The following is a 15,110-nucleotide window of genomic DNA, read 5'->3' as shown; positions in this document are numbered from 1 at the left end:
AAATAAATTATTAGCATTTGTCCGATTTTACGAAAATTAGTGGGTCTAGACTACACAGGTTGTCTGTCCAACATGTCTAATAAAGTTTCAAGACTTTAGGACCTCCATAATATTTTTTAGACTGGGTGGTAATTACTTTGATTAAAAATAAAATGATTTTTGAGCTTCTTCACTTTGTGTTTTTTTTTATTACACCAGTCTGGGAACTTTATTGCCACACCCTATATGCCTGTATATTGGACAGACAGTATCAAAGGATGTACATTAACCCAGTGTTAGAGCTATACTAGACAGGCACTTAAAGTGCTGGCATTGTAAGCACCTCCAAAACAGCAAACTACACATAGTATTTTTAACATCAGATCGTCTTAAACTAAAAGGGGCATTTAATTGGATACCACCAGCGACTCACCTTTTCTATTTGCAGTTGCAAGATGGATGTATTGCGCATTTCTGTATACAGTTGATTGCAAGTAGAAAGAGAAAACAATGATGGTGGATTCATCTAGCAAATTCAAATAGGTTAAAAACAGGACAGTTTTATATTATGTTTGAAACACATAGGAAGTTTCCCAAGAGGTTTTTTATTTTATTTTACAGAGTGTCAATCCAGCGTTTCAATGAACTTCTAATGATAATTACAGAAAATTCAATACTGTGATGCAGAAATCAATACAAACTACTGTTTCATTGCAATAGATGGTGCTTATGGATGCAATGGCAATTTGACATTTTTAAAAATTCAAAATTTGGAAGAAGATTGCTAATGAAACAGCTTAATTTGCTGTTAAATAAAACTCTTCCTGGTATAAATGAACTGAAAATGCCATTTGTTTTTGTAAGGGACAAAGCATTTGGACTGATTGAAAATTTAATAAGACCATACCCAGAGAAGTGAGTGAAGAATTTTCAATTATAGATTAATCCGAGAAAGGCAACTTGTAGAATGCACATTTGGAATACTGAGCAATAAGTTGTGCATTCTTTTTCTCTAGCATATTACTGAATCCCCATTCTACTATCAATGTAATAACAAATTGTTGCATATTGCATAATTTTGTGAGAAGGGATGGATATGTTTTTGAAGACATTAACTTGTGGAATGGAAATGACAGCAGTTGGAAGGCAGTCTTCAGGCATTCTTTTTCAATAAGGGATTCTTTTTATACATATTTCAACAGTGTCCATGCCCTTTCAATGCAAAATGCTAGAATATAATTACAATGAAATTTATTCTATTTTTCAAAATAGTATTTAGTAGAAAATTAAAATGCCGAAAAATAAACTATGTACAGCAATGAATTAAATGTATGTGGCAAGCAAAAGATTTTTAAAATTATTAATTTATTATATGTGAGGGAAATATTTAATATTTCCCTCATAAAATAAATTTCATTAAAACCCTTTGTTAGTCCTCTGCAGTAGTTTTTGAAATGTGTATTGTTACAAAATATATCAGTATTTCCTTGATGTGCATTTGATGTTATAAAATTTCAAGGGAGAAATTCTTTTTGAATGCACAAGCCAAAAAAATTCACCATTTAGTGTCATATGCTGTTAAAAAGTACTTTATTTCTACCGACTATTCTTATTCAGAGATTAAGGTATTTGTAAGACTGTCTTACAGAATTACTTTTGGTAATAAAGGGTAACTTCCTGTTTGATTTTACAGTAAGGGACTTATCAAAATAAAACACACCAGTTGACATTATTTCCAGATGAAATATTGACAAGTACTTTCCATTCACTTAAGCAGAAAACATTCTCTACTACCCACACTTATTGCACGGAAAGTAATGGATTACTAGTTTGATTTCACGAATGTTCATGTGAAGTTCCTTCGACACCACTTTTCAAAGTATATAACATGGCCATCAAATGAAATATTTTCTTGAAATTTCGTGTTAGAAGATGAAATATACATTCAGAAAATGTGCTGTACCAATATTGTTCCCTAAAAACAATTACAATAAAGCAAACTTTTCTTTTATTAAATGCATATTGTAGTGTTATCAGTTTTTCCATTTCTAGTGTGGCTTCCAGCAGATGAATTTCTTTGATTTTGTGTAAGTAGATGCAATACACATTAAAGAAAGGAAGTATGATCTTTTCATTTTCATTTTTCAAACACAATTCATTGCAATTCCTTTGGTTGTTTCTTATACTAAAGACATTTGCGTGACTTCTCCCCCCATCCCACTGGCAATGACACTATGCCATTGCTTACTTTCACCATACTTTTCAAAAAAAAAAAAAAAAACAAGTGAGAAATGTTATAAAATCATTTCAGATACAGAAAGACACCGAAGTTATGTTTGAAACAAAGCAAAATTAGTTTTGAAAGAAAGACTGCATTGTCTATACAAGTGAACAAACTTGTATTTCATTAACTAATGAAGTAGTACCAAAATAGAAGTGATATTTACAATAAATATAAGGTTCAGAACTTAGCTTTCTGATTCTTCTCATCATTACATAGTTAATCCCAATTCAGAAACATTTCTTTTCCAATTTCAATACAGCACTTTGCCTTTATTTCTCTGTCGGAGTAGTCTTTCAATTACATTTTGTACAAGGCTCCTTTTCACCTCACAAATAAACTTGTGTCAAACACTTCCCCTCCCCCAAAGTATAAAAATGAATGAAGGATGAAGGCTCACAGGGAGAATGTTCCCCGCAAGCAATATAAATGTCATGTTGCTGCTGTTTGCAATGCCTCCAACTGCATTAGCAGTCATTGAAAGCCAGCTAATGTTATCCAACATGCCGTTTGTAACATACCCTTCTAGTTTGCATAGCTTTTCCCTCTGCTGTAGAACTAGGCGTTCCCAACACTGCTGTTGTTGAGTTTAACACATAGGCTGCTAAGGCCATATTGTGTCTTTCTAATGGTGAATATGAAATAACTATATTTTATGATATAGGAAAGTAAATAATTCTGTTTTATTAGGATCATCTCCAAAACTCTGCAATAAATTTATTGATGACTGTGTATTAGCAATTGATTTAGGAGTTTAACTGGATATTTTGAAAGTGGGGACAGTCCACTAACAAATGGTCAGTTGTACATGACAAGATGTACATTGGGGAGCATTGTCATTTGTTAATAGATACAGGTGTGAGGTGTGTATAATTCTTAGTCTTAGCCTTCCTAAAATGGTTTCTTCTTGTCTATTGTCCCTGAAGCTGGAGAGCCACAGCTTTGGTTCTGGTTTTATTTTGTATAGTTTGTTTCCTTGATAATTTTGTATGGTTTGTTTCCTCTCCAGATTAGTGACCAGCTATTGTAACATGTTTATGGATAATGTTTATAATCGGTATATGGAGTTTGAAAAGTCTGCAAAAGAGTAGTATCTGGTTGTTCGGCTGCAAGATCTGCTCTTTCATTTCCTGATATTCTACAATGTCCTGGAATTCAGCAGAATCCATCTGTATAGAGTTCACATGAGTTAGAAAGAGAGTAAGTTGCATGTAACTGCAATATTGGAAGGAGATAAGGTGTTCTTTCCCCATTGTTGAAAATAAATTGAAGAGATATTTGTCCAAGGTGGATGTGATGGTGTCATGTCCTGAAATATATTACCAATTTCTATATTCCATGATTAAGCTAGTTCTCTAAGTCTAAGGGGAGCAGGTTGGTTTTCATTTGGTTTGGTATTGTACAGGCATCTCCAATTAGGGTGAGAAGGAAGGCTGCAGATTTTTGTAGCATGAAGGAGAAGTAATGTTTTCCTGCAGAGATGTAGTGGAGGTTTGTGGGCCTGACTTATTGGTGTTCCTACTTATGTATTTGTTGGTTGGCTTAAATTCTAGGTTTGTTATTTAGGAGCATTAGCAACTAAGGCCATATTGCTCCGGGAATATGCGGTGGTCATTTCCTGACCTTTCCGAATCCTCCGTATTTGGTGGTAAAGGGTTCGAACACCGGTATAATCAAGAAGCATGCTACGCACTGCTGCTCCTTCCCACCTGGCTACGGAGGCGCCCTTAAATTCTAGGTCATAATATTAATGGACTGAGAGCAATGTCTCCATCTGCCACAAAGTTGTTACTATGGTGCACACACCTGTAAAAAACCCAGGTAAGTTTGAGCCTTCTTTCAAACTTAACCTTTTAAAATAAAAAAAAAAAATCACCATACTGATAAATTGAGCTGATTTAACCAAGCCTATGGTAAAGAGTTATACAGGTTATTACAATGTGGCTTAATTTTAAAGATTTGCACACCTTAAGTTTGATGATCTACATATTCAGTATTGGTGCCAGCAATTACTTGACAATCATCCCATGAAAAATAAAGTTCCTCTCACATTTTATGCATTAAGGAGTTACTCTTACTAGCAGCAGTTCTGGCTTTCAGTTCAAACATTCCTTGGTAATAGGGGTTGATAGACCTTTCATGAAACCCCAAGGGTAGAAATTCATTAGCATCAAGTCAGAGGATCATGGAGGCCAATGAATGAGACCCAAACTAAGGCAACATCCTTGGAAGTGGTGATCCAGGCACACTGTCACTGCACTGATGCATGGAATGGCACCCTGTTAGAAAAACAAATCTTCCATTGAAGATGTGAACATTGATTTGTTCTATCAGAAAATTCAAGCATACAGGGATACACACCCCCAACAATTCCCCCCCCCCCGTGAAAAAAATTAAGGCCTGTAAACTTGCTGAATGCAAAGCAAGCACAGAACACTGACTATAGCTATCACAAACATGTTCGAGCAAGCACTCACCTGGTTTTTCTGTATCCCAAACATGAACACCGAATATTGACAGCCATTTACATGAAATATGGATTTATCAGTGAACATATGCTCAAGTAGGTTGTTTCTATGCTTCAGTTTGTTTTCATTTTGATAGTGGTAAGACTTCAACTGCAAACATTTCACTAGCACTTTCCAAATGGTCAGCTGTAGCAAGATTTTAAAGAATGTCTAACACCTAGTCTGCCTGTTTTGTTTGCACAAGTTTACAATAACCTATATTCAAACTTTATGCCACTGATGCACAGAATTTATTCTGGGAAGATTCTGCCCAAAATGAATGCAAAATAGGTTCTTAACTGTTATTGCTGACTGTTTCCTCAAAACAGATTTTGGCACCAGTTGGTTGGTTGTTTTAGGATGGCACATTAGCATATAAGGTTATAATGCACCAAGTCAACTTTTTGGCACCAGTGAAACCAGCATTTTGTTGATGGTACTGCAATAACTGGTGGGGACAGAGATCTATTTGTTAACTATCACATACCTCCACTGCCACCATATACCATTTGTTTTAACTAGAAAACTTAGCATAAGAAGTTGTTAAACTACTTCTCTAATAATCCTGTATTTAGTCTTTAAAACCATATCCAGAAGAACAGTCCTTGTAAGGAGAGAAATCAAGGCAAGGGAACCTTGGGAATACTGCCCACAGAATTAGTCATTGAAGTGGCACAATTTCTTAAAATAAGTCAAGTGTCAAAGTTCTTAATACAAGAACCTCAAAATTAGTATGTAGTCATAACTCATTTTATCCCAGAACCACATGGAAATTTTACTCAAAGGTAGTTTTCACTTGAGGACTCAGTAATAGTAAGTCCTCAATCAAGAAGATTACAACTTCAATAGATGTGTATAGAATTAATTTGTTCACTATAACTTAATGTGATTGAACTAATCACATTTTCAATTTATTTCTACTGAGGAAGGGACTTCATTCAGTCCCTTCCTCAGTAGAAATTAGTTTTAAAGCCAAAGTTTATTAGTTCTAAATTCCCACCTCAAATTCTGTAAAGAATTAATTATTGATGCTGAAAAAAAGCACTGCTTGACTTAGCCATCTTCCAACCAATTTTTCTGGTAAAGAAAGGAAATTTAACAGGTTTAAATTTAAGAATTTTCATATAGAGTACTTCCCTAAGTACTACAATTTCTAACATTGCATCCCCCCACATAAATTGTGGATTAGCAACAAAGTAATTTAGGATATAAGACCATCAGTCATCTGTGAATTAGTATTTCAGATGCCAATTAGTCTGTTTGGGAAATAAGCTGACAATCCTACACATCAGCTTATTTCCTTTTCACTGGAAAATACTTCCACTGAAATGATTTCCAATGAAAATACAATTACTTATATCCATGGTGTTCCAAATAGGCTGCTAGTCAAGTGCAATTTGAAAAATTGTAACAAGAAAGAAATGTATTTAGAGCAAAGATAACATGCCTCAACAAAAAAAAAAAATTAAAACATTTTATTTTTCAAATTTACAACAATCTGGTCAGACTGTAGATTAAAAAGTAAAAATGACAAGAGTTTATAGTTAATATGCATTTATTTACATGAATCTAATTAACATTCCTGATTAAAATGAGCTACAGTAAAGTGGTAAATTTAGATCAAGCATAGGGCATTGCCAAATGTTTTAAGATCACAGGCCCTAGCTAACTTACAAATAAAATCAGAAGCTTAAGATAAACAAAAAATGTCTCATAATTACACATGTGCACACACACACACACACACCAACTGATGGTCTTTTGATGACAAACAGCAAATGTCTTAGTTGATACTGTCCACAAGCTTTCTAACAACACGAGATTTCAACTCCGGTATAAGAGCAATTCTCATAAACCTGCTGCTGGAGTATTTGTTCTTTACACACTATAAAAATAAAGTTCACTTTAAAAAAAGTTGATTTTTATCAGCATTGATTAATTAACCCTCAAATTGAATTCTGATTATTCTAAAATTTAGATGTTTAGAAAGTAAAATTCACCTAACTAGCTATTTAAATTCTCCAGACCAATTCTTTCAAATTAAATACAGCCATCATCCACACGTCTTTATGAATATTAAACAATTTACTCTGATTTCTGAAAAATTTCCATGGTTCAAATCAATCTGATAGGGTCCATAGGGCCTCCAAAGGTAAATCTTATTCAAGCAAGGCTTAACCCCTATTTCTTCTATATGCTTGTACCCAAATTGCTTTACCTTTTATTTATAGTTTGCGCTTGACTAATCTTTCATTCAAACTTACTAGTTTGAGGAGAAAAAAAAAAAATAAAATTATATATATATATAAATATATATATATATATAAAATGCAGAAAATGAGCAAAGAAACAAATAATGAAGACTGGTGGAAATGGAAGACATGGTAGAAATGTGTAAAATTTAAAAAAAAAAAAAAAATTAAGTATAACACAAATATAGCCAAAATTAGCTAATAAATATTTAGGCCAGCACTGACTTGATCATGTAGAGGCCAAAAAAATATGAAATATCACCAGGGGCAGCATTCATTGGCACTGCAGTACCCCCAACTATTTAAATCTAGATATACAGTGAACAGAGTTATAAAATCGTGAAGAAAAATGCAATGCAATAAATATTTTTATTAGCAGGACCAGCATATAGTAGAAAATAATTTCCAACTTTGAAGTTTAATTAACCGTAGGCCTTACTATGCACCAGGCAGTGACACATTTTGCATTCCAGTGATTATCTGTTGGTTGCCATTGGCAGCTTGCCAATATACATTTTTTATAGGTGAAACAAATAAGTCACTGTAAAGCACGCAGTGCAGATTGTCTTTGACCATGATGGGTGTGTAGTCACTAGTGTCATTTTGTTATTCGTCAGAATTCCCATCAGTGTTAAGTCAATACTCAACATTCAGTGTAATTACAGCTTAATTGCAAATTGAGCTTGAACTTGAAGTTATATTATGAGGTGATATGCAAGTAAAACATTTCTATGACACTATTTTGTGAAATTTGATTCAATCATGGCCTCCATGCTTCCCCATGAAGTAAGTAGTGTGACCATAAATAAAACTTCAGCAACTTAGTTTTTCACAGTTCTCTCCGAGACAAAAATGCAATTAAAAAAGGCCACCCACACCAAAGATCCAAATTTCTCAGCAGAGAATAAGTAATATTCACAGTTTAAAACTGAATGGTACCAAAGGAAAAGTTGGCTTTGTGAAATTAAAAATGCATTTTGTTTTCCATATTTACTGTTCGGAGGTGAGTTAACATGGACAAAAAGTGGCTTTACAAACAAACAGAATGAAAGAAAAAAAAAACTAACATGAATTCGAAGAAACATTAATGTGATTTCACTACCGCTTTTAGGAAGTGAAAATATTAAACAGATTAGTGAGGCCTACAGACTTTTGATCAGCAAACATAACAGAAAATTTACCAAAATTGGAGAGGTATTATCTAAAATAAGATTACATTAAATTGTGGAGAGTTTGAAATTCCTTTACGTAGACATGATGAAAAAGACTATTCTAAAAATCCAGGAGAATTAAGAGGATTAATAAATTTCACCTGTACATTAGATTCCAATTTAAAGAACCATTTAGAAAGTAATGCATCATTTAAAGGCATTTCAAAAACTATTCAGAATGATATTAGCATTAGCAGAGGCATATGATGCAAGAAAGCAAGCTTATATTATACAGCATCAGTAAAAAACCTCCCATTTCACCCCTCCATTCCAAATGCCTGTCCAGCTCAGCCTTAAGTTTATTTAGGCTATCAACTTCCATAAAAGATGGAAGTCTGTTCCAATCAACTACCTGTTGGCTAAAGGCAAATTTCCACACATATTCTACAACTATCTTTCTTCAATTTGAGATTGTGCCCCCTCAAGTTCTTAATCTGAAGAGGCATTCAGCTTGCTCAACCTATTCAAGGCCTTATACACCTCAATCAGATCACTTTGCAGGTACCTACTCTCCAGGCACTGTAATTTGCAGAACTTAAGCCTTTCCTGGTAAGAGCACCCCTTTGTTCACCTCACCAATCATGTTGCCCTTTGTACTCACTAGCAACTCTACATCCTTCCTAAAATGAGGCCTCCAGACCTGTACCAAGTATTCTAGGTGTGGCCTGACCATTGCCTTGTATAATGAAATAACCATCTTCCTGTCCCTGCTAGCAAAATATTCTTGACTGTTTGTTGCAAATATGCTGGGATAAAATAAAGAAATTAAAGAAGCTTCATTTGTAGCTGTCATGGCTGATGACAACAGATGTTTCAGAACATATACAAATGGTAACTGTTCTGAGATATGAACTGAATGGAGACCTTTTTCACTCTGGAAAACACAACAGCAGACAGAATATCGAAATGCATTCTAAATCAGTTAGACATAATCCTCAAAGGAAATACTCAAATTGGTTGCTCAGACATTTTACAGCACAAGCGTGATGAAAGGAGAGTTCTGGCTAAAATAGAAGTGCAAAAATGCACATTTTATTCACTGCTATGCACGCCAACTGAATCTGATGATGCAGCAAGTAGTACCCAAGATTCAAGAATATTCTTTTTGAAACTCATGTCGATACATTTTTCTTGAGATCACCACAGTATCTGTTCACAGAAGGCATCTGTATTGCCTGACCTTCCCGTACAAGATGGAACTTCAATATATGCACCATGAACAGCATTTATGAAAATTTTGAATCCTTAAAAAAGTGCATACTGTCACTTGTAATTCCTTTTTAAAAAGGAATTACAAGTGAGAGCAAATGCAGATAAGATGATTTCAGAAGCAACTGGAATTTTGCACATCTTGAGTAATGAATGAGGTTCTGGTTAGAGCTTTTCTATCAGATAATGCCTCACATGGAAGTTATTTATAATCAAATGCAAATCGAGAAACTTAGGCACTTAAAATACATGAATATATAGGAAACTAAGAATGCCATTCTAAAAATCAGGAATCAAATGTACTGTGAGAATCCTTCAAAAACACTCATGATTGAAGCAAAGGAAGTATGCAACTATAAGTGTTGACATAGGTGAGAGATTCTTTTATAAAGCAATTAATTGCTGCTAAATTGTTTAACAAGAACTTTATTTTTCGTACAAAAATGCCCATGGAAGAGGTATGGGGGAGACTACTGAAGCATATCATATCCCATGACTGAAAGACTTCTAATGGAATTAGAAGTTTTCTATAGCAGACATGATCTACACAATTATTGCAAATTAACTGACTTGCTGAAATTTATATCAGAAAATAATCTGGCTGAAGTTCTTGGTGAACTTACAAAACCAAGTTCTTTTGACCATTCCAACGACTACTTCTGAGCCTAAACACTGCCATTTGACATAAAAAAGAATAAAAACATTAAGCACTATGAATTAGGAAAGGCTCAAGCAATGCTTTCAACAGTGTACCAAACTTAAATGAAAAAGTTAATCTATTTTTCAACAAATAAAAACTGAAGAATGGATTTGTTTTTAAATAAAAGTTAAAGTCTGTTAATGGTAAATGTCTAGTTAACATTTTTTAGTATTTTTAACTTGATTATTGTTATTACTGTGTATGTCTACAAGGCAATTTAATGTAACTTTAAGACCCCAAACAGTTATGAGCTGCCACTGAATATCATTAAAATGATATTCAGTGATATTAATAATGATATTAAATTATATATTAATGATATTAAAATGACCACAATAAAAAACAGATATAGGGTAAATAAAACAGAATGAACACTGCACCCAATCTTGTCAGAGGGCCCCTGGAGACAGCCATGAACAATACTGCATTTTGAATATAATACAAATTACTGCAACAGACAGACAGACAAATGAAAATTCCAGCCCACCAAAGCAATAAAAATCACATTGCTGAGGCCCTAATGCATAACAATAGAAACAGAAAAGCTGAATCATTCACTGCTTATACCAGACTACTGCCAAAAAGAAAGAAAAAGTTGATAATAGAAAATAAGATTATAGAGATCACAGTATGAGCAAAGCAACTAGCACTCACTACACACATTAGAAATAAACTAAAAATCATTACCTGATTGCAGATATATACAAAGCAAAGTTTGTAATATACAAAGCTTTGTATATTACAAACTTTACTAGTGAAATTTTACTAGTTATTTAATTTAATTAGTAAATTTTACTAGTGATTAAAATAAACTAGCAAAAATTAGTTCCAGTGGTTTGTCAGTCATCCTCAAAGTTGGTAATACCAGTAAAATGATACAAGGACCCAGTTATATAAAAATATTACATAACCAGAAGGGCCAGTCCCATTTCATATAATTTGAATATTTATGAAATCCCTCTGAATTTATGTAAGCTTTGTCCCAGTATCTAATGTTTTACTGAAAAAAAATTCTCACATCTGGTCTGCAACTATTTCTACTGAAAAGTTTTATATCATTGAACAAACTGCATGTGCAGTTCTGGCAGCCTTACAACAAAAAAATTGGACAAATACTTTATTTTCAACTATCCTCTTTCTTTTTAAGAAAGATTTTTCTTGGTACATTATAACCCCAGTTATTATTGTACCAATAACATCATTTATTGGTGCAATAACAACTGGTTTGATATTCCTCTAGTTTGGTGTAATTCCAAACTAGAGGAATGGCCAAGCCTCACACACAAGGAAATAAGTGTGTAAAAGGACTTCACACAATACAACGTAACAAATTTACTGAAGTAGGAAGGAAAAAAAAAAAAAAAAAAAAACTATGGTCTCTGGTGCATATACCAATCTCTCATGTATTATATTACAGTGGTGGCCACAAATTATCACCCTCTTAAGGTTTATTTCTTTAATAACTCCCTCTAGGTAAAGTTATGTCACCAAAACACTGGCACCTCCGTAGCCAGAAGCAGCAGTGCATAGCACATGCGTCTTGATTAGACCGGGGTTCAAGCCCGTGATCACCAAATATGGAGGATGCAGAAAGGTCAGGGAATGACCACCGCATATCCCTGGAGAAATATGGCCTTAGTTGCTAATGCTCCAAAATAACATAACCAAGATACATCCTGTGATACTAGTGGTATTGCATCTTGTTATAAAATCATCCACTTATTGCTATTTGGCCTCACTTCCTATTCAGCAGTGGTATGGCATACATTCAATTATTTTTTATTATTTTTTTTTTTTTTTTGATTTGGTAGTTGTTGGCGCATCGGCTTCTGTGGCCATATTGCACCTCCCAAGGTTTTTGCAGTACTTTGATCCAAGCCCGAGGCGGGAATCGAACCCGCGACCTTTGGGTTGCCGGGCAGGTACTTTACCCACTCGGCTAGCCCGGTCGGCACATTCAATTAACTCCAACTAAGAAAAGTCATTATTGGTCCTAATATATAGGGTTTTTCTAGTTGACATACAGCTGCAAAAGTTAGCCATAGCCATTCTGTGTCAAGATTACTTAAAGTTGAGACCACAAATGTCAAAAGAAAAATGTGGAAATGGACTGAGTACTGCAGCACACGATAGAATTTAGACATTATGCTCTGGATCACCATGCAAGTTCCACAGACCTAAAATCTGTGTGAAAGGAACATACTGGGGTTAATGCAAGTGACAGAAGAAATGCCCAATGAATAATATTTGTGATGAGTGGTATGAAAGCATATCAACCTTGAGCTAAAATCCATGAGGGAAAAAAAATAAATAAATAACTGGGCCAAAGAGCGTGCTAATTATATAACCGAGCAACAGGATTCTGTAATATTCTCCCAGTTTAATCACCAGAGATTGGGTCACATTAATGTTACATTTGGCATATATCAAACAAAGCTTATCAACCTAACTGTAGTCAATCAACAATGAAGTTCCCACTGAGCAAGATTGTTCAGGATTGCATAAGAAAAGGAGTGGCTAAAATATTTTGTAAGCTGTACTGTTAATGGTGATTACTCCACAAAAATTAAAGTAGAAAAGACTACCATCAGAGATCTCTTTCAAGGAACAATTTTCTAGTATGACTGTTTGTTTGTTATTTGGTTTTTAGGAGCATTAGCAACTAAGGCCATATTGCTCTGGGATATGCGGTGGTCATTCCCTGACCTTTCCGCATCCTCCGTATTTGGTGGCGACTGGCTCGAACCCCGGTCTAATCAAGAAGCGTGTGCTACACACTGCTGCTCCTTCCCACCTGGCTACGGAGCACCTTAGTATGACTGTACCTGTCTACATTACAAGTAAGGTTAGTACATCATTACCTAATCATTAATACAATTTATAGCATGCTAATTTTAACTTGTTTCAAACACAGTTGTTTTAATCTTTAGATTAAGTTCATGCAAGACTAATATCCAATTCTTATCATGGCTAGGAAATAGTTCAGATCTGAACCCAAATGAAAATTACTGGAGTTTTATGGGACAGAAACTTGCTGCAGAAAAGCAATCAGGCAAGATAACATTGCAAGAAACCATTATTCATATCTGGTACCATGAACTAAGCAGGCCAATAAAATACTAATAGCTGTTATAGAAGACCTAATGGCTCAACCATCTGTTTGTTGCCAGTATATTTTTTTCACAACTTATTAGATAATGTTAATTTCAAATATTAGTCATTCATAGCCTGCAGTGTATTTCTGTGATTATTTGTAAATAAGTTTAGTTTCTATTTTAATAAGATGCATAGTCATTTTATGTCAATTTATAACAAACTGAAGACTACAGGGGCAATTATTTAAATTATAATTGCTTGTTTTAGGAGAAAATTTCTAATGATATAATTTATGGCTACTAACTTATATCCAATCACAAAAAACTGCAATTTTACTCTGGATATACAGTGAATATATGGAATCTTCCATCACTACTGGTGGCAAGTTGTGACTATATATAGCCACAATTTCACTAGTAATGATGGAAGAAAAAGTTGTTGGCACCAGCAGGTTAAAGATCCTAACATGCAAGAACTTGCCACTCCAGAATCAATAATAATAATGAGACAAACTTGGCTGAAATATGTTGCATTCCCAAATCTTGGGTTAAAATGATTGACATGTTCCATAAGAAATACCATTTTCACTAGCAACTCTGCAGTTAAACATTGATTGTTTCTGATCACATCATGGTTTTTTTAAAGTTAAAGGGTAACTAGATGCAAATTGACTGCTCAATGAAATCACTCATTTTCAAGTGCAATGAAACAAAAAACCTATTCAACACATGTTAATTCAGACTAACTGAAGATAAATGAGAAATTCATACATTATGTCTAGGTGTCAAACATGTTGCAAAAACTTGCTATAATGCCACAATTTCAAGGTACAAAGTCATTCCCAAGTTTTGATCATATCTCACAGGCATGATCAAATTTTTAAACAGCTAGGATAAAAAGTTAACTTCAGAAAAATATATGCTAGACAATATTACATCTCCTTTTTCCAAGCTTTCCCATTAGAAGTTAAATAGGAAAAACCTATATCTGCTTTTTTCATGGATACATAATAAGAGTATGGTCAGAGAAAAATTGATATTCTGAAGGAGTTACTGTGGAGCATCTGGCCCATGTGACACCTTAGTCAGATAGGTGCCCAAGACAATCCTAGAACACACACACACACTAGCTATTTCTGGTTATGTGCAAGATATTTCTTGCAAAAAATTGCCTATATGTGAGATATACCCTCAAATCATTGGTTGCAGTTTCCAGCTTAGATTTTAGGAGATATACAATAAAAGGCTTTTTAAAATGTTTGCTGTTCACATTCTTACAGGGAACTCACTGTGAGCATACTCATTGCTTGCAAAGCTTTTGTAAGCTCTGGCAGCAATAAAATCAGGTGATGTACTAAGACAGCACATAACACTATCTCAGACAGCTGCAGTGTGCAAGTGATATTATAATAAACAACCAAAACATTTTCATTATTAACAACCTGGTTAAATATTTACAAGTGATTTCTTACAGATTTGTCTTAAGACATAAAATACCAAATCAAGAATGGCTGAATCTTCCTTCTCCATAAAGTTTCGGAAGCCTCAAGTAGTCTACCCAACACTAGAAGTAGACTGCTTGGGGTCTTCTGGAAATCCTATCCATAATTCAGTTGAATATAAAACAGTTAGCTACTGTCTTGTATATACACCATGAAATTTCTTAAACTTAGATAAATTCATTACTAGAGGAGGAAAAAAGTAACTTTAATCCTAAATCTCATTTCCACACAAAAGAGTGCCACTCCATACTCATCTTCAATAACTTTCAGATTCATGGACATTTTCACTAGGGATAAGCACCTGACCTTCCTGGCACAAAAATATTGTTTCCACTGCACTGAGAAGACTAGGTACTAAAAGGCATTTCTTTTCT

At 34.2% G+C, this 15,110-nt stretch overlaps 1 protein-coding gene across 1 annotated transcript in view; it reads right to left on the bottom strand.

Annotated features, from left to right (window-relative positions):
• Window positions 1-6,502: 6,502 nt before the first annotated feature.
• The window catches only part of CycB (Cyclin B), a 75,052-nt gene continuing 66,444 nt past the window's right edge, over window positions 6,503-15,110 (bottom strand). The window contains exon 8 of the mRNA XM_090377218.1: window positions 6,503-6,652. Within this exon, the coding sequence (XP_090233344.1) occupies window positions 6,551-6,652 (102 nt within the window). The 3' untranslated portion in view covers window positions 6,503-6,550. The remainder of the gene's footprint in view (window positions 6,653-15,110) is intronic.

The sequence above is a fragment of the Mastigoproctus giganteus genome, chromosome 7, assembly GCF_048544385.1.
Source record: "Mastigoproctus giganteus isolate SK-2022 chromosome 7, ASM4854438v1, whole genome shotgun sequence".
Lineage (NCBI taxonomy): Eukaryota > Metazoa > Arthropoda > Arachnida > Uropygi > Thelyphonidae > Mastigoproctus > Mastigoproctus giganteus.
The sequence above is the reverse complement of the archived record's forward strand: the minus strand, read 5'-3'. Positions and strand labels throughout refer to the sequence as shown.